Source organism: Hipposideros armiger, unplaced genomic scaffold (genome assembly GCF_001890085.2).
Source record: "Hipposideros armiger isolate ML-2016 unplaced genomic scaffold, ASM189008v1 scaffold_10, whole genome shotgun sequence".
Classification (NCBI taxonomy): Eukaryota; Metazoa; Chordata; class Mammalia; order Chiroptera; family Hipposideridae; genus Hipposideros; species Hipposideros armiger.
In genome coordinates, this window is record NW_017731360.1 from 5,721,839 (window position 1) to 5,749,601 (window position 27,763).

The 27,763-nt window shown below is 51.8% G+C and overlaps 1 protein-coding gene across 4 annotated transcripts in view; it reads left to right on the forward strand.

Moving 5' to 3' along the window:
• The first annotated feature begins 980 nt into the window (after nucleotides 1–980).
• TRIM62 (tripartite motif containing 62) overlaps nucleotides 981–27,763 on the forward strand; it is a 33,298-nt gene continuing 6,515 nt past the window's right edge. The window contains exons 1-5 of one of the 4 annotated variants that reach the window (XM_019659036.1): nucleotides 981–2,213; nucleotides 2,651–3,182; nucleotides 16,043–16,138; nucleotides 21,505–21,761; nucleotides 22,733–22,848. In XM_019659036.1, the coding sequence (XP_019514581.1) occupies nucleotides 2,775–3,182; nucleotides 16,043–16,138; nucleotides 21,505–21,761; nucleotides 22,733–22,848 (877 nt within the window). In that variant the 5' untranslated portion in view covers nucleotides 981–2,213; nucleotides 2,651–2,774. The other 3 variants (XM_019659056.1, XM_019659062.1, XM_019659046.1) reach the window with 3 other exon arrangements.

Genomic DNA, 27,763 nt, shown 5'->3' on the forward strand with positions numbered 1-27,763 from the left:
CACACACACACACACACAATAATCCTGATGTTATGTTTTAGAGTATGAATGGAAGCGTGTGGCATAGACTGCACCCAGGATCCCCAAGTTTTAGTTAGACCCCTCAACTGCATCCAGTTGGGGAACGCAGATCCAGAAAGAGCAATGGCTTCCCAAACTTAAATATAACCAACAGTTTGAGTATAGTGTTCTGCATCCTAAAAAAAACCAAAATTCAACTGAGTAAATGTAAAGATCTAATTGGCTTAATTAAGCGATTCATGGATGCGGTAGCACCCCATCTAGCAACTAGAAGGGCGCTCCGAGGAGCTGTACATAATGGAAGGTTTTTATAGGAAGAAGCGCAGGGCCAGGGAGCTATGAGTGAAAGAAAAAGGATTATTTGGACACCTGGACATCTTTTCTTTGGGTGAAGAGAAGGGGAGGGGTCTTATTATGTAGATTACCTTTTCTGTCTATGGGGGGTGAAGAGGACCTATGTGACAAATTACCTTACTGGTGTTTGACCAGAAAATTCCATACTGGTCGATTATGTTTCTGGGAGAGATTGAAACTGCAATTATATCAGGTAATAAATCTAGGTTTGGTACATTGGGCATTTAAAATCAGTGATGCCATTTGGGGACTGTTTTTTTTTTTCCCCCCTTTAACAACTGAGATGGGGTAAGGTGAGAAGAACAGCTCAAAGGCTGAAAAAGCTAAAAACTGGAAAGTATTGTGAACGGCCAAAGAGGCTGTGACTTTCAGCCAGAGGAAACCATATTCTATACACTTTGGAAGAGATTGGAGCTACGTATTAAGAGGAACTCAGCTACTGAAAAGATTTATACAACAGCGTAAATTTGTATCAGAGCCTCTTCTCAAAACAGATATTGCACAGCGTGGGGAAGGTTAACCTGCTGGCACAGAGACCGAGAACACGACGGCTTGTAGAAAAGAAAGTTTATTTTCTCACTTGTCCTCATTGGTGGGTGGCTCCACTTCATGTAGTCATTCAGGAACCCAGGTTCCTTCCGTATCTTTGCTGCGTCAGCCCCTTTGAAGCATTGTTGAAGCTGGGTCCCTGGCACATCAGTGTTCCAACTCAAGGGAAGAGGAAATGGAGCATGGACGAGCAAAAGCCTTAAGGGCTACTTCTGTTTTCGTCGTATTGGAAAAAGTCACAAAGCCACCCTCAGTTGCAAGAGCAGCTGGAAAGTGCGGTCTCTGTCAGACCAGCCACTTCTCTGGCTACTACTATATTGTTATAGACTCTATAGTCTATAGAGGAGGAGGGGTTTTGGTGGACAACGGGCAATTGCCACCACATCTCCTTTCTCCAGGTCATTCCCGTTTGAAAGTCCAGAGCCTTCAGGAAATCTTTTACTGTGACCCTCAACACCCTCCTCCTCACCCAAGCCCCTTCTCCACCACATCCCCAACAGTACAGAACTAATTGCTCCCCTTTCACACCTCTGTGCTTTTGCACATGCCGTTCCCTCTGCCTAGAAATCTCCCCTCCATCTGGCATATAAGACAAGGTCTATTATTCTCTCTCCAGCTCGCCTGCTCCATCAGGCCCCCCACCACACCCCACACATACACAAATATGACACTCCAGAAATGTTTGCTGAATGGAGGCAACTTCTTGGGTCAGACATTAGCCAGGGCTAGAGCTTCCCAAACTTCTCCCCCAAGCACTCCTTAAGAAAGTGAGGACGGAATGGGACCCCAGGACTTAGGAATGTGAGGGTCTTAAACTTGCTCTAAGCAAGCAGGGTATTTCTCGTTTTATGTTTATATTTTATGCAAAAATTGTATTCAATGCAGATTACACACATATCCTTGTTTGTCTTAATACAAAATATTATTTTTCCCAAATCCTCAAATTGATGATCCTTTTTACTCGTTAGCCTCTCATACTAGCTAACGCGCCCCTGTCCACCGCAGGAACCCTAAGCAAGACCTGGATATTGTTCCATGTGCAAACCCTGAAGAAACAGCTGGGTTTCGCTCCCCCGGGAGCGGGAGAATGGTGGGGTCGGAGAGGGGGTCCAACGACTGGAGGCCCGACCCCGCCCCTCTTCTGCCTTACCCGCCTGGGGGGGCGGAGTCGCGTGGGTCCCGCCCACGGGGGCGGGGAGGGAGTCGCGGCTGCCGGCAGCTCCAGCTCGGCTGGTTCCGGGTTGAGAGGCTGCACTGGGACCCGAGCAGTGGCCGCTGAGCCGGCGGGGGTAAGCAGACTTGCGGGGCCGGGTCTTGGGGCCGGGATTGGGCAGCTGAACGTGATCGCACCCCTCCTCTTCTCTGCCAGGCACAGCGGCTCCGCCTGGCTTCACCCCCCCGCCCCAGAATTCCCTATCCCTAGCTTCTCCCCCTCCCCCCATCGCACCCATCCCGGGATTTCAACCCCCACCCCAAGGCCTCCGTCCCCCTCCTGGATCCTCTTTTCCCAGCATCCATTCCTTCGGATTATCCCTTCTCCTACAACCTTCTCTCCAGGAGTCCCTTCCCTCAGACACCCGCGGCCCCCTCCCTCCAACAGCCATCGCTCCAAGTCACCCACTACCTCCAGACCACCTTCCTGGACTCGCATCTCCGGCAGTCTCTACCCTGCACCCCTTCCTCGCGTTACCCGCCTTCCGAACAGTCCCCCTTCCTTCTCCTGTAGCGCCTACTCCTGCCTCTCTCGGCCTGCTCCCCGCACCCACCCCTCGGTGCTGCCCCCGACAGCGCTGCGGTCTCTCAGCCACCCTCCTGCATCTCTGGCCTCAGTCTCCGCCGCCCCCGGCGCCATGGCGTGCAGCCTCAAGGACGAGCTGCTCTGCTCCATCTGTCTGAGCATCTACCAGGACCCGGTGAGCCTGGGCTGCGAGCACTACTTCTGCCGCCGTTGCATCACCGAGCACTGGGTGCGGCAGGAGGCGCAGGGCGCCCGCGATTGCCCTGAATGCCGGCGCACGTTCGCCGAGCCCGTGCTGGCGCCCAGCCTCAAGCTGGCTAATATCGTGGAGCGCTACAGTGCCTTCCCGCTGGACGCCATCCTCAATGCGCGCCGCGCCGCGCGACCCTGCCAGGCGCATGACAAGGTCAAGCTCTTCTGTCTCACGGACCGCGAGCTGCTCTGCTTCTTCTGCGACGAGCCCGCGCTGCACGAGCAGCACCAGGTAACTGGCATCGACGACGCCTTTGAAGAGTTGCAGGTGAGCAGCCTCGCGGGCCTGGGGCAGGGGGTGGGGCCGGCCCGGGGGCGGAGTCAGGGCTGGACCGTGGGCGGGGCCCAGTCAAAATTGTCGTGGGGCGGGGCCGCCGGCAGGGTTAGGGCCCTATCAGAATTAGTAGAAGGCGGGGCCTTGGGCGGGGTCTGAGATAGACCTGAAGTGGGCTAGGTCCATAGCTTGGGCAGAGGTCACCAGTGGAGTGGGATGGCAGGAACAAATGAGATCAGAGCTGGACCAGGTACGGGCTGGGGCAGTGTTGGGGACTGGGCTGAATCCGAGCTGGATAAGGGCAGGGCCACTGTCAGGATTCGTGGGGGCTGGACCTGGAGACAGGGCCTACATAAAAATGGTTTAAGACAGAAGTGGGGAAAAAGACAGAGATTGGGATGGGAACACAGTCAGGGCTAGACAGGGGACGGGGCCATTATCCGAGGATCCGTCAGGACTGTATGGAGTAGCTGAGCAGCAAGTGTGGAGGCCCAATAGAGCCGGGCTCAGTCAGGTGTGCGTCAGGACCAAGGGGGCAATACCAGGACTAGATTGTGTTGGGCAGGTCAGGGTTAAATCTGAGAGTCAAAGTTAGGGTCAGCAAACAGCTGAGAGGGTGGGTTTGGGTGCCAAAGGTTAGGCCATGGTGTGTGAGGGGTTAAAGCTTGGATCCAGTCTAGATACTGTAAAAACCATTTGAGGTTTAAACAGGAGTAGAGCCCTGGTTGAGAGTGGGGTCAGGACTTGAAGACTCAAGATTTGTAGAATAAGACCCTGAAGTGAGGTGATTGCAGAAGGGAGGGAGTGGATCTCTAGGAGTCTCCAGGGGCTTTTGATGACTGCCATGGCTCTGTCACCCACATCAGGAGCTTTGAGGACTAAAGGAAACAGTACATGCATGGTAACCTAAGCATAATCAGCCTAAGGCTGTATTTGGTCTCCCTTAAACCTTGCCATCTTCACTGACCAACTCCTACTCAATTCTCAAAGCCCTGCTCAAAAATGTCCACTCTGTATAAGCCTTCCCCAAGCTCCATTGCCCAAAAAAATAGCATTAGAGCTGCATTTCCCCTGATGTTCTGTTAGTACGTATGATGTTTTAAAAAGTAGTGTTCCAAGATCAGCTATATTAGGGAAGTAGAGTATATTCTCTATACACCCCTTAGAGGATTCTCAGTGTATATTTGCATATTAAAGGCTTGGAGAACTCTTATAGCAAAGAAACTCATTTTACTGTGCTTCATAAAATGGTTCCCAAGCTTATTGGAGCCTGAATCTTTTTCTTAAGCTAAACCATTTAAATCCAACAGCCCATGTCTTTGGCCTTAGCATATCAGTCTAGCACACAGTTCCCCCAGAACCAGGACAGTCTCTTATTCAGCATGTCTATAGCCCCAAAGCCTGGCACAGGGCCTGTCCAAAAGTACATATCAGTAAAGGCTGAATGAATGAATGACCAGCCTTGGCCTGAGCCTGCCCAGACTGTGGAGCCTTTGGAAACAGAAGGCTTTTGCCTCAAACATTTTATGAGAATGCAGTGGGCTAACCTGGGAGACAGTGAGCTCTCTGGCACTCAAGATGCTTATGCAGGAGCTAAATTACTACTTTGCCCCATGTTGTAGAGGTCCCCCACTCCTTACACATGAGTCTCTGAGAGTCAACCTGCACCTAGCAGATGCCCATGGAGATGAGCGTTGGTCCCAGGAGAAATGGCCCCATGTTAACCATCACCCCCTCCCTGTCCCTTTCATCCCCAAACCACAACTGGCTCCCTTCCAGTGTGGCTCTTCAAGGATGGAGAACAATGGTTGGGGGCTCTGGGAAGAGGAGAGAACCTTTGACAGGAATGGACACAGATTGTAAGGATTTGAAGGGATTCTGTCTGAAACCATCTGTCCAACCTCTTCATTATATAGATGTGGAGACTGAGGTCCAGACAGGCTAACGTGCCTTATCCAAAGTCACACTGCCAGACAATGAGAGATCTGGGCTAGAAAGCACAGCCTGACCCAGGCCAGATCCCTCCCCTGCCACTCGTCCCTTCCTCTCGCTGTCTGACATTCTAGCTGGAGAGGCCTCCCTGCCTTTGGAGCCTTGGTTCCCCTGCCTGCAAACCAGGAAATCGGGATTTTTGTGTTTTGGTTTTTTTGTAGTCCATTCCTCATCCTGGAGTATGCAGGAGAAATGGAATATATATTTTCTCCAAATGTTACGGAAACACTTTCATTCTTGGGTAAAAAGAAAACCAGGATTGCTACTCACTTGCCCTCTCGTGTACTGCCCTGGGGTCACACACATTTTCATTCCTAACCTTCCTTCAGCACTATCTGTGTAAACTTGGCAAGTCACTACATGTAAACCTTGTTGCTCCCATCTGTAAACTGGAGTCAGGATAATTCTTTCCTACCAGAATTTTCATGAGGCTGACCTGAGATGAACCTGCTATTTGAGATACCTGGCATGTGGTAGGGGCTGGGTCAGCATGTATTGTCATTCCTTCCCCTTCTACCTGTGAGCACTCACATGCCCAGCTGGGAGAATGCCCAGACCCACCTCTCTTGCCTGAGGAGGCCTGGCTTTGGTGCCTCCTTTGGGCTTAGCAAGAAGGTGGCAGAAAAACATGCCTTCCCACTGGAGAGGTAAGCTCCTGGGTGAGGTTCAAGCCACTCCCTCCCCCGACCTGCCTCGCTCTCCTTGTGGAGAAGCAGCGCTCATTAGCTAGTGACGCACTGGGAATGAGGCTGAGCCTGTCCATCACACCCCCTCCTCTCCCAGCTGCAGGCTCCTGGAGCCTGGGATGGGGCCTCTCTCCCGAAGAATAACAGAGAGCTGGCAAGGGCCTGGGAGATCATCTGGTACATCCTTCACTTGACAGATGGGGAAATGACAGAGGGGAGGGAGGGACCTTGCCCAAGGCCCCAAGTCCAGAGGAGGCTGCACCTGGGTTCAGCTGGAGACCCCTCACACCCCGCCTAGCAGTTGGCCTGGAGCTTTGAGATTTGTTATAAATCCCGGGGGCAGCAGAGCAGAAAGGTTAAGAGCTCTGACTTTGTACTCAGGCAGCTGCAACTCTGGCGCTACCATTTTCTGGCTGTGTGACCTTAGGAAATTTACTTACTGTCTCTGAGCCCACATTCCTCATTGACAGCGTGGGAGTAATGGGGTTGGATTAAATAAGATGACATTTGCAAGAACTTCATACTGCACTTGGCACATAGTAAGCACTAAATAAGTAATAGCAGCTCTAGTATGTTACCTCATACTCTGCACTGTTGACATTTACGGCCAGATGAGTCTTTGTTGTGCAAGGAAATCCTATGCATTGTATGTTTAGCAGCATCCCTGGCCTGTCTCTACCCACCAGATGCCAGTATCACCCTCCCCCAAAGCTGTGACCACCAAAAATATCTCACATCTCCCTTGGAGTCAAAATCACCCCTGGTTGAGAGCCCTGGAGAAGTCCTACTCAGCTTTCCAGGTTCAGCTCAAATGTCATCTCCTCTGTGAAGCTTTCCCTGCCCTGCCAAGCAGAATTGCTGTGTGCTCTCCAGATTCCAATACCGGGGTCAGATCCTGGCATCATCATTGAGAATCTGTGTGTGCTCGCTCGGTCAGCTCACTTCACTTCTCTAAGCTTCCACCTGCTCATCTACAACACGGATGAAGGATCGCTTCTCAGCCTTTTGGCTAAGATCAAGTGTAGTATCTGTTCTGATCAGTTTAATATAACATGGATGAAGGATGTTATAAGTTTGAGGGATGCTGTGTCAGAAGTGCCTGATACTGTGCCTGGCACAGGTTGGCACACAACAATTTTTAAGTATCTTCATTTTTGCTGATGATAAAATGAGCATAATAACAGAGCTATACACATATAATGTAAAAGTTGAAGTCCTCCCGTAACCCTACCCCATAGAAAAACATGGTTAGATTTGCTTTCTAGTTCTACAGAATTGTATAAATAGTGCGCATGTGTGTGCGCGCGTGCCTTGTGTTTTTTCACTGCTGAACACTGGACCACAGAGCAAAGGGGAGAAAGGGAGCCCCATCGAGATCAGCAGGGTTTGGGGGTTTCTCAGCCAATATTTATTGAGCCTTAGCCCACTGCCTAAGACTGTACTAAGTGCTTTTCTGGCATCACCTCATTTCATCTTCATAACACCCTGTCCAGTGGGTACTGTAATTTGCTCCTTTTACAGATAAGGGAACAGAGGCTCAGGAATGCAGTGACTTGTTCAGTCACCCAGCTAGTAAATAACAGGGGCAGGATTTGAAGCCAGTCTGACGGGGCCACTCATAGCCTCCGAGCTGCCTCTGAGGGCAGGGGAGTTGCCTTCCCTCTGCACTCTGCTTGTCTTTGTATTTCGAGTACTCAGCACAGGGTCAGGCTAAGGACACAGATTGTCTGTACCAGCTGATGCACTGAGGGCAGGTGGCTGGATGTCATCTTGCTCAGGCATGGCATCCGGCTCTGACCATCTCAGCTTCCTAACCTCCAGAGAAGGGATCAGATTCAGACCCAGCCACCCCCTCCAGGCCTCATGTGACCACTGGAGCCTTTCCCAAGGCCTCCTTCATGCCAAGGGAGACAACGGTGACCAGCCTTGGACGGGAGTCCTGACAAGCTGGGCGTGGTGATCCAGAGACACCAGGGCAGCCACACGGAGAAGGAACAGGATTTAGGAGACGAGGTTCGAATCCTGGCTCTGGCTTCCTCCACCTAAGTGGGAAGCACTGCCTTCTCTGCACCCTTTCCCAATCTGGAAAACCGAAGTGGGGACAAGACTGTCTACTTAATGTGTAGGAGGGAGACTTGCTGCCTATCCAAAGAAATAATAGCTACGAAGGCACTTTATTTTGTACTGTGGATGGGGGTGGGTGGGGGCGGCGGGCACCCAGGTTGTCTGTGTCCTGGGAAGCAGCCTCTGCTGTTACTTTTCCCAGGAGAGTGCAGGATCCATGTGCAAACAGTAGCCTCCATGGGGGTGAGTCTGACAGTGAGTCAAACCCAGGGCTGGCTGCTGGCATCTCCACTTCCCCTTCACAGGGGATCTGTGGGCAGCCAGGAATGCCCTTTTCTCCCAGGACACCTTGGCTAAGCACAGGCCACAGTACAGAAACTTAGAGATGAAGTTGGGGGCCTCAGGACATTTATAGAGAGAAAAGGATCTGGTAGGGAGTGACCACAACAGAAATAATAACTCTAAAAAAAACACTTGCCAAAGTTATTGGGCACTCGCAAGGTGCCAAGTACTGTTATGGGCATTGAATCCACACAACAGCTCTTTTTTCCTTTCCTTAATCCCTGAGCCAGACTAGGATCGGCACCATTATTGAGATAGTGACGCTGAGGCTGAGGTTCGGTCACTTGCCCAAGATCACACAGCAAGTAGGACGCAGAGCTGGGATTTAGACCCAGGTCTCGCTGGCTCAGAACTCGCCCCCCTCATCAGTACTCTAAGTGCCTCACGGAGCATCTAGCTGGGAAGGGACCTCAGAAACCATCCAGTTCCACCCGCTCCCCACTTTCCAGATGGGGAAACTGACTTTCCCGGGGCTAGACCAGAACTCAGCTCGGACTCTCATTCAGTGGTGTTTTCAGAGCATCATTTACCTCTGGGACCTAGAGCTCTGCTTGGATACTTGGGGTGGATGTGGAGGACTTGGAGGTGGGTTGCATTTTGGATTCAGGGATTCATTCAATAACTTCTTCAGTCGACACTCCTGCTATGAATACTGAGGCCAGGGCCTGTGCGGGGCCCAGGAGAGAATGATCGGGCCCTGGCCCTGCCGTGGTCCTCTCTCCCTCTCTCAGTCCTCACAGCAACCCTATAAGCTGGGTCTATTGCTCCATTTTTCAAATGAGGAAACTGAGGTTCAGAAACTGTGCCTAAGGTCATGCAACCACTGTCACTGAAGGTGGAACTTGCACTCAGTTTACCTGAGTCTGACCAGGGACTAGCATGGAAGTGAGCACACATCCAGGTGGCTTGTTGTGGCATGAGGGGCGGGGAGAATGGGGAAGCGAGGCTCAACCAGCTCGAGACGGACCTTGAATGCACCACCCCTCATTCCAAGAAACTTGGACTTGATCCTGGAGATGCTGGGGAACTAGGAATGGGTCTGAGCAGGGGAGCATGGCCTGTTCGGATCCGCTCAGGGTGGACTGGTGGGCGAGCCTGGTGGGAAGCTAGAGAAGCAGCCTGTAGAGGTTGCCAGAGACTGCGAGCCTCAAAGTGGACAGGGAGGGGTGGGGCTCAAACATAGAGAAGATATACAAGAGTTCAGGTCTGTTGAAAGTAGGAGCATCAAGGGCTCTGGGCATCAAAGAGGGATTGGAGGGCAAGGAAAAAGGGGACGCAAGTTCAGTTTTCCTTGTTAAGATTTCTGACATCCTTGGGTCAGAGAAGGGAAGAGAGAGCAGTACGGGGCATGGAGAAGGGGAGAGGGCCTTGAGCATCTACTATGTGCCAGCACCACACTGGGCCCTTTCACAGGTGCTATCTCATTTAATCTTCATCACAATCCCATGATTGGCTCTTATCCCCATTGGACAGATAAGGCTCTGAAAGGTGGGCCCTGAGGAGGGTAGAAGTGATCTTCTGCCCATGGTCAAAGTAGGGAATTTGAACCAAGGCTTTTCAGATGCCAGAGTTCATGTTGTATCCACTGGGCCACACTGATCAGTGAGGGGGCTGAGAAGGGTCCCCGAAGCCAAGGGGAGATGGCTTCCTGTAGCAGCTTTGTCCTTTGGGCTGGGAGAGGAATGGCTTCTCAGGAGGGGAGGTCTGGCCTTGAGGACATGTGAGCCCTGGCTCTGTCCTCCCCACAGCTGCTGTCCCAGTCCTGGCCCCTCCAAACCTATGGGAGTCCTCTCAGCTGACATATTTGCATAATTGTGTTCTTTGGTCTGCACCAGCCCTGACTCTGCCCCCTCTCCAAAGGAAGAAGTGGAGAGCTGTGCCTCTCATCCCCTCCTCCGGCCCTGCCCAAGCTCTGAGGGGCCCCTGCAGAGTCCAGCTCCCTCCTCCACCCCTGCCCCTCACCTAGCTAGCCCCATGGCCTTTCCAGCTTGGACTCTACCTGCTGCCACACACCTGGCTCCAGCCATCCCCCAACTGCCCCTGACTTCCTGCACACACCAGGCATGCTCCTGCCTGACTAGTTCTCTCCACCTGCAATGCTCTGGCCCCACCCTGGAGACTTGAAGGAACCCTGCCTGTCCATCTTCCCTGATCCTTTTTCCATCAGAAATAAACTCTTCTAGAAGGTCCCCAGGTCTGAGTCCCTATTTCACATATAATTGTAATTATTATGACAACAGCTAAGAGTGACTGAGCACATCCTGGGCATCATGTCAGGTCATGAATAAAATCACCTAATCCTTACAACATCATGGAGCCAGTGCTGTTATTAGCTGCACTTCACAGATTCAGAAACTGAGGTGGCGGGAGGGTGTCACAAACATGGCGGCTGGATTCATTCCTAGGTGTTTCCTCCATGTTTATCTTGTGCTCCCTTGTAATCTACCTATTCACGTTTCTGCCTCCCCAACTAACTGCAAACTCCTTAAAGGCAAGCATTGTGCCTACAGCCCCTGGAGTGGCCAGCCCAAAGCCTGACCGTGGGTGACCAGACATGATGGCCATGATGGCTGTACTGAATTGAGTGGGAGACAGAGTGGCTGAGGGTCAGAGCCCCTTACAAGCTGTGTGAGACTTCAGGCAAACTGCCTCACCTCTCTGAGCCTCCATTTATCCCTCTGTGAGATGGAGGTGATAAGGCGCTAACCTCATGAGCTTGTTGTGAGAATTAGGTGATATGACGCCTGTGAAATTCAAACCCAGATCATACCACCTCCAGCCCTTCTGGTTCTGAGTTCTGGCATTACCCTTGCAGTTGGCTCTATCATTTTAGGAGTTTATCAGTAGCTTCCTGTTTCCTTCTGACCTCTGCTGGGAGTAAATTATCCAGTTGGTTGGTTCTCCTCTGTCAATCTGTGTGGCTGTGGGCCAGTCAGTCCCTTTTCTTGGGCCTTAGTTTCCTATTCTAGAAATCCAGAGGGTTGGACCAGATGGTCCCTGGAGCCCCTTCCTAAGGAGTCAGGGAGGGACCTGGACACACAGTGAGGGGCGAGGACATGGAGAAATGACTGAGAAGCCTCATGTGGGACATAGTGACCCCTCTGTCTCCTGAGTGCTCAGTGCATGCCAAGCTCTGCCTTATGAGGCTAAACGCTTCTTACTGTTATCTCATTTTACCCTCCCAGTGGGTATTATTATCCCCATTTCACAGTTGAGGGACCAGGGCACAGAGAAGTTAGGGTACATGCGCAGGGTTGCACAGCTAGTGCATGGCAGAGCCAGTCTCCTAATCCATGTCTGATCCCAAGCCTGGAAGGGGACAGGGTGGGGGTGGGGACGGGGGTGTGGAAGCAGAGCTCAGGCTGCCTCCTAGTCCTGCCCTGTGGGTTTCAGGGTTTGGTTTTCCTAGGCTAGGTGTTCCCGCCGGCTCTATAGCCCTCCTGGGGACAGCTGCCTGCCTAGGGCCTGTCTACCTCCCACCCTTTCAGAGGTGAGCTCTGACCCAGCCCAGCCTCTTCCCTGGGCAGATTCATTCTGCAAACTCTTTCCCAAGTCACTCTGTGCCTGGCCTTGTCCTAGGTACTAAGAGTGTGAAAATTTGTCACACACAGTTCCTACCCTCAAGAGCCCACAATCTCGTGGGGGAGATTGACGGGTAACTTTGTAATTAACATGCAGTGCTTGCCATAATGGTGCACATACAGGAGGGTCTAAAGACGGTTTGGAGAGTTTGATATAAGGATTCTCAGTGGAGGTGACATTTGATCTAGGTCTTAAGAGATGAGTATGAGTCTGACAAGTGGAGCAAAACGTGGGTGAGCATTTCCAGACAGAGGGAATAGCAGGGGCAAAGGCCTGGAGGGCAGCACTGCAAGAAGCTTAGTGCATCTAGAGCAGCACTGTCCAATAGAACTTGCTGGAATAACGGAAGGTGGTGCATCTGTGCTGTCTGATACAGCAGCCACTGGTCACATGTGGCTACTGAGCACTTGAAATGTGCAACCAGTGCAACTGAGGAACAGAATTTTCTGTTTTATTTCCATTTAATCTCATTTTAAGTACCCACATGTGGCCAGTAGCTACTGTATTAGACAGTGTAGGTCTGGAGAAGAAATCTGGGTGATGGGCCTTGAATGCCACACTCAGGTTTTGCGCCCTTATTCCCAGACAACGCGGAAATCTTGCAGAAGACATTGGGGAAGATGTGTGGACACATCGTCCTTTAGAAGGATCACTCCAGCTGCTCTGTGGGACACGTGAAGAATGCAGGGACAGGGAGGAGGCTGGGGCCACAGTCCAGAAAAGAAGTGATAAAAACCGATCAGGGGGAAAGAGGAGGGGGTGCAGAAGGCATAAAGAAGAGAGAACAAATTCCGGAGCAAACTTGAAGACTGATTGGATTGGTGGGTGGACAGTGTCCAGGGTGGCTTCATTGGCAGTGGGGTTGGGGTGCCCGTCCCCGAGATGGGAAACGTGGGAGGAGAAGCAGATTTGGGGTCTCCTAACACTTCCAGCCTTCTCTGTGATGTTAATGCCTGTGGCCTTGTCTTCCCCTCCACTCATCGGCACCCTTCCCGAGGCATCATGGGCTGGGACTTGTCCCTCATCCCGCTCCCCGTCGCTAACACAGCACCATGTGGGGCCCAAGGAGGCCTCAGCACATGTTTGTGGAATGGACAAATGAGCGTTCCATGGCTCCCAAGGTCCAAGAGGAAGGGGCAGGCCTGCTGTCCTTGTTCCTCAGCCTTTGAAAGCAGGAAGGAATTTGTCTGAGTCCCTCGGGTGCCCTGAGCAATGTGGGGAACGTGGCCTCCAGGGCAGTTTTCTCAGACTCTGAAGAGCTGCCTGGGTGGCTGGGTCTTTTGTGGACTCAGGAGGACCACCAAGGGAGAGGACTGTAGTGCTCGGCCCATGTACTCAAACATCTGCATCTCAGCCAGACTGTCCCAAGCTGGACAGACCCACGGCCATCAGGGAGGGTCTGAGGAGCACTCATTCTGCACTCGTAGGTGAATGAGATCCATCTGCTGCAACGACTCAGATGTACAGGAATCCATTAGGAATGACTTTCAGCTGTTAGTAATAGAGACCTGACTAAAGGAGCTGAAATTAGATGAGGGTATATTTCTCCTCCATGTAAAACAAGTCAATAGGAAAGGACCCCAGGCAGTGGTGTGCTGGAGCCAGCTTGCACCGGTTCCTGAGAGCTGATCATGCAAACCTCTTCCCAGCTCCATGTCCAGTGATTTCACATTGATAGCTTGAAACTGGCTTTGGTGGGAGCATTTACATCATGGAAACTGGCAAGCACTGTAAATTGGGGCTTTTTCCCTCCCTTTCCAGAGAGCAAGTTTCCTAGCACATCACTGAGTCCAGTGGTGGTGTGGCCACCCCACAGGGACCCAGACTCCTTCTTCCTTCTACTTCTCTTGTTTCAGCTTGTGACTTCCATCTTTATAGTTGCCTTATGGCCTGAGATGACTACCAGCGTTCCAACCAGTATATATGTCTGTGCAAGTTCTCTACTCTCACAAAATAAGCTGTTCCTATTTTTTCTATCTCTTATTTTCATGGCTGGTTTCTCCTTATCTTTCTCAGAGAAGCCTTCCCTGACCACCCTACCTAAATTCACCCCCCATTCCATGTGGCTTATTTGCTCTAGGGAACAGATCGTAATAGGTAATTATCTGGTGTTATTATTATTTTCCTTGTTTATTATCTGTCTTCCCCCACTAGACTGGAAGATTCCTGTGGGCAGGGACTGTGTCTGTCTTGTTTTCTGCTGTATCCCCAGTGCCTCAACAGTGCCTGGGACATAATAGTTGCTCAATAAATACTTTGTGGAACGAATAAGGCATAGTAAGCAAAGATAATTTTTTCTGTGTTCTTCCTTTAGCATTTCTTCATGATTATTTTCCTGTTTTGCTACCTAGTATGTAAAATTAGTTGGACTAGATGTTTTCTGAGGGCCCTCCCTGCTCTGATGAGATGAATGAGTAGGCAGGAGGTGTGAACAGGTAAGTCAGCCCCCTGGCCACATCATTCACAGCCCAGGCTGACTGGGAGACCCAGACCCTGCTCAGAGGGTATTTCCATGGAAATTCATTCACAAAGCAAACTCCCTTGAGTTCCATCTCAGTGCCAGGCCTTTGATGGGTGCAGGGGATATGGCAAGAGAGCGTTGTAAAGGCCTGGAGGACTCATGGGCTAGAATGAGGATGGAGGAAGGACAGATAGGATGACAACAAGCTATGATACAATGGGCTAAATGCTCAATCGAGCAGATAGCTGGACCCTATACTGGGGGGCCCCCACCTCCACACTGCATTCATTCATCTGACAAATAATTCTTGAGGCCCTACTGTGTGCTAGGCACTATTGTATGCACTGGGGATAGAAGAGTGAACAATGAACAAGCCAGACAGGATTGCTGCCCTCATGACACTCACATTCTAGTAGAGGAGATGAGCAATAAACACACGGTCAGATAAATGAGCAAGATCATCCCAGGCAGCAGATGGTGCTATGAAGACCATGAAACAGGATGTGGGGACCCAGGGTACAGGGGGTGCTACTGTAACGTGGGGTGGTCAAGCAAGACCTCTCTGAGGAGGTGGCATCTGAGTTGATACATTAATGATGCAAAGGAATCACTGGGAGAGAATCTGAGAGTGGAGTTCACCAGCCAGAGGAAGCAGCAAGTGCAAAGCTGTAAGGCTGAAGCAAGCTCAGAGTGATGGAAGAACAGGGAGGGGGCCACTTTGGTTGGATGGAAGTGAGTGGGGAAGGATGGTGGAGACAGCGATGGAACCAGGGGATAAGAGGTGAGGCACTTGCTTCAGGCACAAGATTGAAGCGGGTGCCCCAAAACTCAGTAGTCAACATGAATAATATTTCATGCAATTTTTAAAAAATCAAAATTAATGCAAAAAAAACCTTATGATGAACAAAATATTTAATTTTAAAATAAAGACAAGGTCACTGGCAATGCTGTGCTGAGCCATATTGGAACCTGAGACAAAGGAAAAAGCAATAATACTGACCCTGTCCTTATTTAAAATTTTGATATGTCCTATCATGTACTTTTGTTGTTGTTTATCATGGGTGTCCATCACTGCAGAAAACGTGTCACCTGGTGTCAAGGTCATGATCTCCAGAACCAGGCTGCCTGAGTTATAATTCTGGCGTTCTGCTTACATGCTTAGCTGTATGCTTTGGGGCCAGTCTCTTGTCCTTTCTGTACCATCTTCTCCATTGGAAACTGGGCATAATAGTAGTGCCTACCTCAGTGTTATTGAGAGGATTAAATGACCCAATACAAGCAAAGGACTGAGAACAGCGCCCAGCCCACTGGGAGCCCTAGGAGAGTGTTGTCAGTTAATCTTAGCGATGATGGTGGTACAGCCTTGGTTCCCATCAGAGGCTTCTAAGCAAGGAGCCCTGGCCACCAGATCGGGGTGGGCAGGATGTATGTGGAGGTGGGTTGAAGACAGGGAGGCCAGAAGCTCCTAGGATGCCAAAGAGGAAGCTGTAGCAAAACTTTAGAATCTAGATGAAAGGTTGAAAGATGGGAACAGACTCTGAAGGTTCTTAGGAACAGGACTCTACAGGGCATGGTGGTTGCTGAACTGCAATGGGAGGAGGGTGCTGGAAGAAGGGAAGACAAGGCCGGGATAACTCCCAGCGCCGCAGCGGCCCAGCCTGGGCTCTGCATCACCACGGAAGGCCTGGTCTGGCCTGCGCCTCCATCTCGGCCTTGTGTTGTTCCAGAGGGAGCTGAAGGAGCAGCTTCAGGCCCTTCAGGACAGCGAGCGAGAGCACACAGAGGCGCTGCAGCTACTCAAGCGACAGCTGGCAGAGACCAAGGTGAACCTGGCCTGGACACCGGAGTGGAGCCGGCTGGGTGGGGGCCCGGGTTTCCTGGGGCGTGTTCAGTGGGGAAGGAGAGGGGTAGGGACTCAGGCCTGCTGTGGAAGCCGGGTTTGGAGGGGCCCAACTTCACATGAGAGGGGTGGAGCTTTGGGATAGGGCCAAAGCTGGGACATCAGCAAAGGTAAATGCGGCGGGACCCACTCCAGGGTGAGGGCAAGGATTTGGGCCTGGTGCCTCAGCTAAAGATGGGGCCCTTTCTCCTTTCCTGCTCCTGCAGGGGTCTTTTTTCCTCTCCCGTTATTAAACATGGCCATTCCCCGAGAAGCCAACCCTGCGCATGTTCCCTTGAAGCTCTCCTGATGATTTGTGACCCAACCCTGGTATTACCTCCCCTTTTAAACTCAGGCCTTAGGATATGGATTGAAAAATAGGACAAACCCTGCAGTTTCTGGCTACAATGGTTTAAAAAGAAAAGCCTTCTTTCGTGACCTGAGAGGAAGGCCATGGGTTCTGATGCAGCCAGTAACTCACTGTATGCCTTTGAGTAAGTTGCATACTTTTTGAGGCCCCCAGTGTTCCTATATGTACAGTGGGGACTCTATCAGGCTCCTTCCAGCTCTGAAGTTCTGGATCCTAGCACACTTCTAAGGAGCTCTCTCTAAGTTCCCCACATAGATAGCTCATTAACGGCAAGGCTTGCTTTGTTTTCTGCCCCGTCTTTCTGCGACCAAGAACTGGGGACCCAGACCTAGCTGCTAAGCTCTTGGGTGATTTTAGTCTGGCTCCACTCCAGTAGGGGCGCCGCTGCCAGCAGCAGCTGGAGCAGAGCCTTAGGAATGCTCTGGGCCTCCAGAGGTCACCCTGGGGCCTGGAGAGCCCATTGGAGATCCAGATCTGTGCCCTAGCTTGGCCACCAACCTGCTGTGGGGTCTCAGGGAGGTCATGACAAACATTTCTTCAGAGAAAGGGGCCCTCTGGATAGGACCCTCCTTGGGCAACAGATGAGAAGCAGTCACAGGACTCTGGCCTATTTGCTTCTCACAGTCTTAGTTTCCCCATCTGCCTGGTGATTCTGCACCTCTCAGGTAAAGCAAATGGAAGCCTCTATCTGGGTGAGAGGGGAATATTATGGTCTGTTTCTTCTCCCCAGCATTCTCTTCTTTTCTCCACCTCCCGCCCCCATTGTTTTTCTCCACTGACCTCTTCCTCCCCTGCTTTCCTGTCCATCTGTCTACCTCTGGGGGGTCCTGTGGGGCCACCTTCCCCTGCAGTTCCCTCAGCCCTGCTTCCTGTCTGGACTGGGGTGTTTATACAAGAAATGCCTATGGATGCTTTGGAGGTCATATTTCACCTGGTGCCTGACTCCGCTTTCCTGCGGCGCCTGCCCCTCCAATGGCCCAGCCTGAGGGCCTGTCTGATCTCCCTCCCCGGGCCCAATGTTTTCCTTGGTCGGTCCTGACTGAGTGATGCATTCTTGGCAGGTTGTTTTTTCTGAAATGGCCCCAGCTTCTCCAAGCCCCAGTGTGTTCCCAGGGATGTGGTGGGCTGGGGTGGGGGCTGCTTTACCAGCGACGGCACCAAAGGGAGTGGGGGTGAGGCAGGGGTGGCTCTGTCGTAGAAAGAACTAGAGTAACTGGGACACACCAGTTGAGCTAAACCTTTCTCTGCTGGAAATTGTGTTTCCCATTCACTGTCGCACTGATCCTCACAGAATGTCACCTCCATGACAGCAAGACTCCCAGAACCTAGCACAGTGCCTCCCACGCTGTAAATACTTGTAGAGCACATAAGTAGGGAAACAAACAAATACCTTTTGAGGTAGGAACTGTTATCTCCATTTTACCAGCAAGGAAACTAAGGAACAGAGAGGCTGAAGGACTGGCGTGAGGCCCCAGAGCTAGTAAGTGGCCAGTTGGGAGCCTACTGTCCAAGTCCGCCAGAGCCTAGTGCACATTCCAGCCTCATCCTGGGATGTCCTCAGCAAGACCTCTGGGTTTGTGGCCAGCAAACCAGGTAGGTCAGGAAACATGCTTGGGTCTCCTGGAGTGGCTGTCGCTCTGATATTCCGCTTCTGAGCTGCCCTCTCCCTGCCACTCCCACTTTCCCTACCCACCCTCTCTTGTCCTTGGAGACCTTGGGCTCCCACCCTAGAAAGAAGATGGAGTCTGCACCCACCTTTGCAGAGCAATCTTGGGCAAGATCCTTCCCTCCTTCACCTCTCAGGCAGGTCTTGACTGCCAGCCTTGTGCCAGGCCCTGGGATGGGCAGTGGGGGCAGGGGAAACGGGGTGAGGAAGACATCATTCCCACCCAAGACAGGTTGATCCACTAGCTGGGGAGCCACATAAAAGCTGGGACAGTGTATTTACAAAATGCTCTGGGAACATTTAACTATTTAACTGCCTGAAAGGTAAGGGAAGGTGTCACAGAGGAGATAGCTTTTGATCTGGGTCTTGCAGGATGAGTAGGAATTTGCCAGTTGAATAAACGGTGTGTCGGGGGGAAGGTGTCCACTCTAGGCAGGTGGAATTACAACGCAATGGCACTAGAGAGGTAAGCTGGGATCAGTTGAGGACTTTGAATGCCAGGCTAAGGAATTTAGCATTTTACTAGTCATCAAGGAATGGAGAAATGGTCCTAAACCTAGGATCTGCTGTGACCCAGTTTGTGCGTTGGAAGGCTGAAGGACTGGCCTGAGGCCCCAGAGCTAGTAAGTGGCCAACTGGGAGCTTACTGTCCAATTATGTCAGAGCCTAGTGCTATTCCAGCCTCATGCTGAGATTTCCTCAGCAAACTCTCTGGGTTTGTGGCCAGCAAACCAGGTAGGTCAGGAAACATGCTTGGGTCTCCTGAGGTGGCTGTCACTCTGATGTTCTGGCGACGAGTTTGTTAGCCAAGACACAGAGTTGACTTGTGGACCGAGGGAGGTGGAGGGCCTGCGGGATCCCAGGGGTATGTTTGGAGGAGGCAGGTGGAAAGATGAATGTGGTGCTCAGGAGATATGCAAGGTCACTGATGAGGACTTGGGGCCATCCTCAAAGCAGGAGGAGCAAAAGATGGAGGGGGGCCTATAGGATGAGAATGGGAGGAGCTGGCCTGGACAAGCCCTGAGGCACATGGGTGGCACAGAGGGAACAGTCACAGAGGTGGGAAGCAAACCAGAACTTTCAATTGGTAGATGGTGGCCAGCGGGCCAAACACTGCTGCAGCGTGGTCAAGGAGGGACCTGAAGGGGCGTCCGTGGGACCTGGGGGCCTTTGGAGGGCAGTGGCAGATGATACAGGGAGGACAGGCCCCATCTTCCTTATGTGCGACCTGCCACTGCAGAAGCCTCGGCCTTCCCTGGATGAGGGGCTCAGGGAGGCCACGTCCCAGCCTCTCCTTCACCCCTTTGTCTGCCTGGCGCTCTGGGTGGGCATGCGCAGGGAGGCTGGCCCACTGCCAGCAGTTCTTCCTGCAGGCAGGCAGCCAAGACCGGGAGGGAACTGGCCCTAATTGAGCCTTTGTTGAGCCTCCCACAGAGCCCTGGGCACTACACACAGCAGGGTCCCTGACTCTATGAACTCCCAGCCAGAATCCCACAAAGTAAAATTGCAGAGGCAGGCCCCACACGCTGCTGCAGCCTGGCTGCACTTCTGTGCCCTGTGTCATCCTGACTCGTGCTGTTGCCTCTTCCTGTTCCCCTCACCCGCAGTTGACATCCTGCTCATCCCTTAGGCCGTAGCTCAGAAGCCATCTCTCAGTTAAGACTTCTAGGGTATGCCGGTTAGAATCGATGCCCTTTTAATCACCAGGCTTATTCTCTGCGCCTCAAACAATGCCATGCATTTTGTGAACATTCCCTCATTTAATCGTCACCATAGCACCGCAATGTAGTTGTGTCACCCTTTTCACACATAAGAAAACTAAGGATCACAGATATGAGGCAGTTAAGGCTGCCAAAGCTAGGATCCTTAGCCAGGCTGCAGGCCACGAAAGTCCGTGCCTTTCACCACTCAACTCCCTTCTGGGCCTGGCATAACCGTGGGGACCAAAAGAATCACGAAAGTCCATGTTTGCCTCCTTTGATACTGGCTTTAACCTCTAGCTATTGTTCCTTGGCCAGAGGGTCTCAGGGGTGGCAGGACAGGGCAAGTGACTACCAAGGTCTGCCCATCACAATGCAGTTTATAAAGCTCTCTGATATCTGTCATCTTTGCTTGAGCCCATGAATGATTTTTTTATTTTATTTTATTGGGGAGCAGCCATGGTCATTGGTTACACATTGCTTTCATGCTACAACGGCATAGTTGACTCTTTTAAGGGGGGGTGCAGCTCACAGTGGCCTGTGCGGGGATCGAACTGGCAACCTCGGTGTTATCAGCACCACACTCTAACCAACTGAGCTAACCAGTTACCCACCATGAATGGTTTTTGGTGTTGTTTTTTTTTTTAAAGATTTTTATTGGGGAATTGGGGGGATGGGAACAGTGCTGGGGAATTGGGGGAAGGGGAACAGACAAGTTGCTGTCATTTTGTTCTTCATTCTAGTTGTGGAGGACGTTGCTTCACTGGCCCAAGTTGGCACCATCATTGCGTTCTTCCCAGGCGAGGCACATCAGTCACCGGCCTCTGGACGGCCACTCACTGCGGCTGCTGGCCGCTCACGCTGGCTGCTGGCTACACATGGTAGCCCATGGCAACCCACTGCAGCAGGGGCTGCAGCCTACGCCGTTGCCAGCGACTCACAGCAGCCCAGCTCCAGGCTGAGCTGTTGTTCAGCATCTTAGCTGTAGAGGGCAGTGTCACTGGCCCTCATATGTGGGATCTGAACCGGGGCCCTCTGGGGTCCCAAGCCAGTTCTTAACCATTGCGCCACTCGGCTGGCCCATGAATGGTTTTTTTAAAATAAAGACTTCACTGTGTCCCAGATTGAACTCAACATCTCCCTGCCCCCCCCCTCCATCCTCCCAGTTTCTTTCCCACCCCATTTCCTAGCTTCCCATCCCTCTGACCCCCAAGCCAGAAATCTGGGCATCATCCTCACACCTTTGTCGCCTGTAGCCAGCCAGTCTGTCACCAGGGCCAAAGATGTCTTTGACACCCTAAATGTCTTTCAAGCCATGTCCCTTTGCTGATCCTCTAGTTCAAGCCTCATTGTCTCACCCAAACCATCTCATTGTTTCCTAACGGGGCGCATAGAACCATTTGCAGTCTCTGGCTATGCCAGCCCTTTCATACCACCATGCTTTTGCATGTGCCATTCCCCCAACCAAGCATGCCCTTTCCTCTCTACATGCTAAGGCTCTCGGTTTCCTCCTCTCACCCAGGGATCACCCTGTCTGCTCTCCCTGACATAACCCATGATGACTGTCCCCACAGTCTTCCACCAAAAGCCTGCGGACCACCATTGGTGAGGCCTTCGAGCGGCTGCACCGGCTGCTGCGGGAGCGGCAGAAGGCCATGCTGGAGGAACTGGAGGCAGACACAGCACGCACGCTGACCGACATCGAGCAGAAAGTCCAGCGCTACAGCCAGCAGCTGCGCAAGGTGCAGGAAGGGGCCCAGATCCTACAGGAGCGGCTGGCTGAAACCGACCGGCACACCTTCCTGGCTGGGGTGGCCTCGCTGTCCGAGCGGTAAGTGACCGCCTGCTGCGGGCCATCCCCAGATGGGTACCCCTCTCCCAGCCCATGCAGGGTGCTGAGAATGGAGGCAGACAGGGTGGTTAGCAGTGAATTCATTCATTCATACCTCCATCAAATGTGTAAGACATCTGCTGTGTTCCAGAGCCTCGGCTAAAGGCTTTATGTCTTGATATATACATAACACAGCATATTACTTGTGTTACAATATACTAGATTATGTATATTATATAACAAATTTATATGTTATTTATAATGACATGGATAGTATATATAATAAATAATATTTTTATTATTATAACCCTACGAGACCCCTTGAAGGTAGTTACCACCATCCTCCCCATTTCACACATGTAGAAACTGAGGCACAGAGACGTAGAGCAGCTGGCTATCTAGTATGTGGGGAGCCAGGATTCAGGCCTCTCTGGTCCCATAGCCACCTTTAAGAATAATAACACATAATTATTGGTTTGTTGATGATCAATACTGATAGCTAACATCATGTATTTGGTGTTGACCTTGAGCCAAACACTATGGCTAAGCACTCTGTATATTGTCATGCCATGTAATCCCCACAACCTAGAAGGCAGGTGCTATCGTAGCACCTATTTTACTTATTTATTTATTTTTAGCTGAGCCATCCTGCCACTGTTGGCAGCTCAGCGGCTGCTCAGCTCGGGCTGGGACTTGAACTGCTGTTGCTCAGAGATCAAACTCTTGAGTGAGCTCTTAACCAACTGAGCCACTCGGCTGGCCCTCGTAGCACCTATTTTAAAGAGGAGGAAACTGAGGCTAATAGCTAGAGAGGTAGGAAGTGGTATAAGCAGGCACTTGAACCTGAGTCTGGCAGACTTCACATGCATGACCTCGCCCTGTGTCCGCTGCCCTGAAGGTGGCTGTAGGACCCCAGCATTGGGCCAGGAATCCAGCCCCCAATGCAACCTGCTCTCCTGCTCTCTTTCCAGGCTCAAAGGGAAAATCCATGAGACCAATCTGACATACGAAGACTTCCCAACCTCCAAGTACACGGGGCCCCTGCAGTATACCATCTGGAAGTCCCTGTTTCAGGACATCCACCCAGGTAAGGCCCTGCCTGTCACTCACCAAGAGGGCTCAGGAAGAGGCACGGATTATCATGGGAGCTACATGGGGCAAATCCCAACCCACGCCCTTCTCTACAGCATGGGGGCAGGGCAGAGGGATGAGAAGGGTGCATTGCTGTACACTTCCTGTCATTCCAGGGCCCGTGCTGGGCACCTGAACAATCACTCAGCTCCAGTAACCCTCACACAACCCCAGGAGGTAGGTTGTGTTAGTATCCCCATTCTCCAGATGAAGAGACTGAAGCCCTGGGAAGCTCATTCATTCATTCTGTAAGGACAGTACATGTAAAGCACCTACCTCCCACCAGGTACTAGAGATACAGCAGTGAGCAAAACAGAAAAATCCCTGCCCTCGAGGGTCTTATATCCTAGGGTGTAAGAGAGAAAGAAGACAAAAGTAAATAAGGAAAATACATAGTTTCTTAGATAATTATAAAGGATAAGGAAGGGGACTCGGGGATGCTGAGGTAGGACAGAGATCTTAGGGTATCCAGTTAGAAGACCTCACGGAGAAGGAGGGCTGGGAGGAAAGATCTGAAGGAAGGAGAGCGAGCCACGTAGGCATCCGTGGGAAGAGTGTTCCTGGCAGCAGGAACAGCACCTGCAAAGGCCCTGAGGAGGAACAAGCCTGGCATATTCAAGGAGCAGTAAGGAGGCTAGCGTGGCTGGAATGGAGTGAGTGAGAGGGGGAGTTCAGGTGAGGAGGTCACAGTGGTGAGACCACGAGGGCCTGCAGGCCAGTGTGAGAACTTTAAATTTCATGCCGAGTGAGATCGGAGCCATTGGAGGGTTTGGAGCGATGAAGTGACATGAGCTGGCTTAAGTTTTTAAAAGATGCCTCTGGCTACTGGGTTGAGGAAAGACTGAAGAGGGTAAAGGGTGGAGCCTGGGAAACTGGTTAGGAGATGACGACACTAATGCAGGGGAGAGATGATGGCCACTTGGAGCAGCAGGGTGGTGGCAGTGGCCGTAGTGAGGAGTGATCAGTTTTAGGATCCATTTTGAAGGAAGAGCCAATAGGATTTGCTAATAGATTGGATCTCAGGTGTGAGAGAAAGAAGACAATGAAGACGACAACGATTTTGGCGAGATGACGGAAGGAAGGAGTTGTGAGCATGTGAGGTTTGCGATGCCAATTAGATGTCTCAGTGCTGATGTGGGGAAGGCAGTTGGACTGACGAGTCTGCAGTACAGGAGAATGGTCAGGGCTGGTGTCAACAGCGCCTGGACAGTACTGACTGGGCCTAGATGAGGTCACCTAGGAAGCGAAGGTAGATGGAAGAGAGGGCCACTCTAACATTTGGAGCCTTGGAGTACTCCTAGAAGCCAGGGACAGGAGGGGGACTCAGCCAAGGAGACTGAGAAGGAGCAGCCAGAGATGTAGAAGGGAAACCTGGGCTGTCCTGGAGGCCAAGTGGAGAGAGTGGTTCCAGGAGGAGAGAGCGGCTAGTGGTGGCAAAGGCTGCAACGTCAAGTGTGGCAGAACCCAGAACTGATTGTTCTCCAGGTCTAGCAACGTGGAGGTCTTCAGTGACTTTGACAAGCATTATTTTGGTGGAGCAATAGGAGCAAAAGCCCAAGGGAGGCATCCAAGGGAGACTGGGAGGAGGAGAAATGGAGACAGTACGTGGAGACAATGCATTCAAGGAGTTTTATTTAAGGGAAGGAGAGAGAATGTGGCAGTGGCTGTTTGTGAAGACAAGAAGTAACAGCGTATTTGTGGAGTGACGAGTGATGGGAAAGACCCAGGAGAAAAAGGCCGCATTGAGGGTGAAGGAGAGAGAAGTTGCTGGAATAACAGCCAAGGAGCGGGGTCTGCTGCTGCCCCTGCTGGGAGCTCAGGGAAGGTAGAACAGTGGGCACTGAGCAGAGGGGCAGTAGTGGGGGCTCGTGGGCAGTCTCTGCTGATGGTGCTCACCTTTCCCAGTGAGGTAGGAAGCAAGCTCATCAGCGGAGATGAGGATGGGTGAGAGGAGGTAACGGGAGGTTTGCTGAGAGAGGGGAAGGTCTGAACAGGTTTCTAGTAGAGTTAGTAGTAGACCCTGGGACTACGAAATCAATGCCTTCCTGAAGTCACACAACCCACAGGGCATCAGGTTCCAGCCTATTGGCAACCTGGAACCTTATGCGTTCCTGAGTCAGGCACGATGCCCTTTAGAGGAGAGACAAGGACGTAGAGGGGAATATTCCCTAGGACACAGGCACTATCATCCTCATTGTTTCAGATGAGGAAACTGAGGCACAGAGCTGTTAGAAACTTGTCCATGGTCACAACCTACAGCCAGGATTTAAATTCAGACCTGTCAGACCCCAGAGCCTGTGCCCTTACCTACTACACTAACCAGCCATTCTCTGGCCTCATACTAACCCTGGAAGGCTGCTGAAGAGACTGAGGCTCAGAAAGGCTCAGTGGGTCACACAGCAGTCAGAGCTCTGTCCACCTGTCTGGATTCATTCTTTCAATCTACAAATATTGAAAGTCCCTTGAGGCACTTTCCGGGTTCAGAGGAGACAGATGGATAAATAGACCCTGACAGTCCAGTGGGACAACGGCTATGATAAGCTACTTACACAGTGCCCAGAGAGGGCAACAAGAGGCTCTGGATGGGGCAGGGGAGGGACCACGGGATGGTGAACATCACTGGACAGATGATGTTTGAACTGGGTGCTGAGAGCTGAAAGCTTTGCCACTCAGGGGAGAGTGGAGCCTGGAGGTGCCTCCATACAACCCCCAGTGTTGGGAACTGCATAGGCAAAGGCAGTGGGGAGGGCAGGGTCATGAATGATCCTAGGATGCTCACGACTGGGCCTTCCCGGTACTGAGGCCAATCACTGAGGGTGTGAATGCTGGACAGAGGTGACCAAAGGCCTCATTTGATACATCATGGCCAATTTCACAGAAGTGAAGAGACACCTCCTGGTACTCTTTTTTTTTTTTTTTTTAAAGATTTTACTGGGGAATAGAGGGAAGGGGAACAGACAAGTTGCTGTCCTTTTGTTCTTCAGCCTAGTTGTGGAGGACGTTGCTTCACTGGCCCAAGTTGGCACCATCATTGCGCTCTTCCCTGGTGAGGCAGATCAGTCGCCAGCTTCTGGACGGCCGCTCACGGCGGCTGCTGGCTGCTCATGCTGGCTGCCGGCTACACACGGTAGCCCATGGCAATCCACTGCCACAAGGACTGCAGCCTACGCCGTCGCCGGTGACTCACGGCAGCCCAGCTCCAGGTTGAGCTGCTGTTCAGCATCTTAGCTGTAGAGGGCAGTGTCATTGGCCCTCACATGTGGGATCCGAACCGGGGCCCTCTGGCGTCCCAAGCCAACTCTTAACCAATGCGCCACTCGGCCAGCCCACCTCCTGGTACTCTTAACTCTGGATCTGTGCCCTTGTTGACAAAGAGGTCAGTAATTGGTGGGAGGGCCCATTTTCCAGCAGATGAGGTGGGGCTCCTGGCTATCCTCCTGGGATGGGGTTTTGTGTTGCTCCCAGCCTTGGAGAGACCTCCACACGGGACCCAGCTGGGTAAGGACCACACATGGGTGAAGCAGCATAATTCAAAGAGACAAGTAGCACGTCCAAGGGTCCTGCCCCTCCCCAGCCACTGACCCAGGGAAGCTCCTCAGGCAGATGGTCTCAGAGCTCTATTTATCTCAGCTGCCACCTGCTGCATCCCTGTCACAACTCAGAAAGTCAGTTGAGGCACCTCAGCCTGACAGTCAAGGCCCTATGAGATCTGGGCCCTGCCATTCTCTCATCCTCCCCTTCATAACACACTCAGCCACACTGAACCATCTTCAGGTCTTAAATGAGCCATATCCTCCTTCTTCCACACTTGTGCACATGCTGTTCCCTCTGCCTGAAACCCTCTACACAAACCTCAATCTTTGATGGCTAACTCCTACTCTCCTTCGTATCTGAGTTTATAAACACCTCCTCTGGGAAGCCTTCCTGGATTTCTCCAGGTAGCCCTGGGCTTTCCTGGTCTCACTGTTTTGTCAGTGTCTATGTGGCTGCCTCTCTCACTAGACTGTGAGCTCTGAGGGGTCTCAGTCAGAACATCCTGGGATCTGATTCATTACTATATATCCCCAGCAGCCTGCACAGTAAATGTCTGTTGATGAATGAATGAATGAATGAATGACTCCTAGCCTCATTTCTGCTATTAGAATAGTGCCTGGCAGAAAGTAGATGCTTAATAAATATTGGTTGACTGAAGAAACTTGCCACACATCCTTGGACAAGCTGCTTCCTCCTTTGAGCATCAGTTTCCTCCTCTGTAAAATAGGGATGATAGTATTCCCTTTACAAGTAAGCACATGAATGTGGGAACTTGCTGCTTGACCCAGAGCTTCTCAACCTCAGCACTATTGACATTGGGGGCTGGATAATTCCTTGTGGTAGGGGGCAATCCTGTGTGTGGTGGGATGTTTAGCAGCATCCCTGATCTCTACACAACTAGATGGCATACCATCCCCCCCACCCAGTAACAACCAAAAATGTCTCCAGACATTGCCCACTGTCCCCTGTGAGGCAAATCAACCCAGTTGAGAACCGCTGCCCCAGAGAAAGCTGCCAGTGGGAGGGGGGCTGGGGGAGCAGTAGTGTATACCCTGAACATCCTGCCAAGGACAGAGGCCCCTGAGGAGCTCAGAGAACAGTGACCTGGTTAAGCAGGACCCTTCCTTTGTCTGTAGGGCCTGTGAAGTCACTCTGGTTCCTTTGCCAACACTGAGGCCTTTTGTGTCCAGAAGGGAGGGGCAGGAATCCCCAGGGACATAGCCCATGGATTCTAGCAGCTTCCTGCCTGCCCCCTTCCAGCTCAGGCTTCCTATTGGGTCACCTGAGAACTCCACCTAGCACCTGTCACTCCCCTGCTCTGGAACCTTCACTCTCCA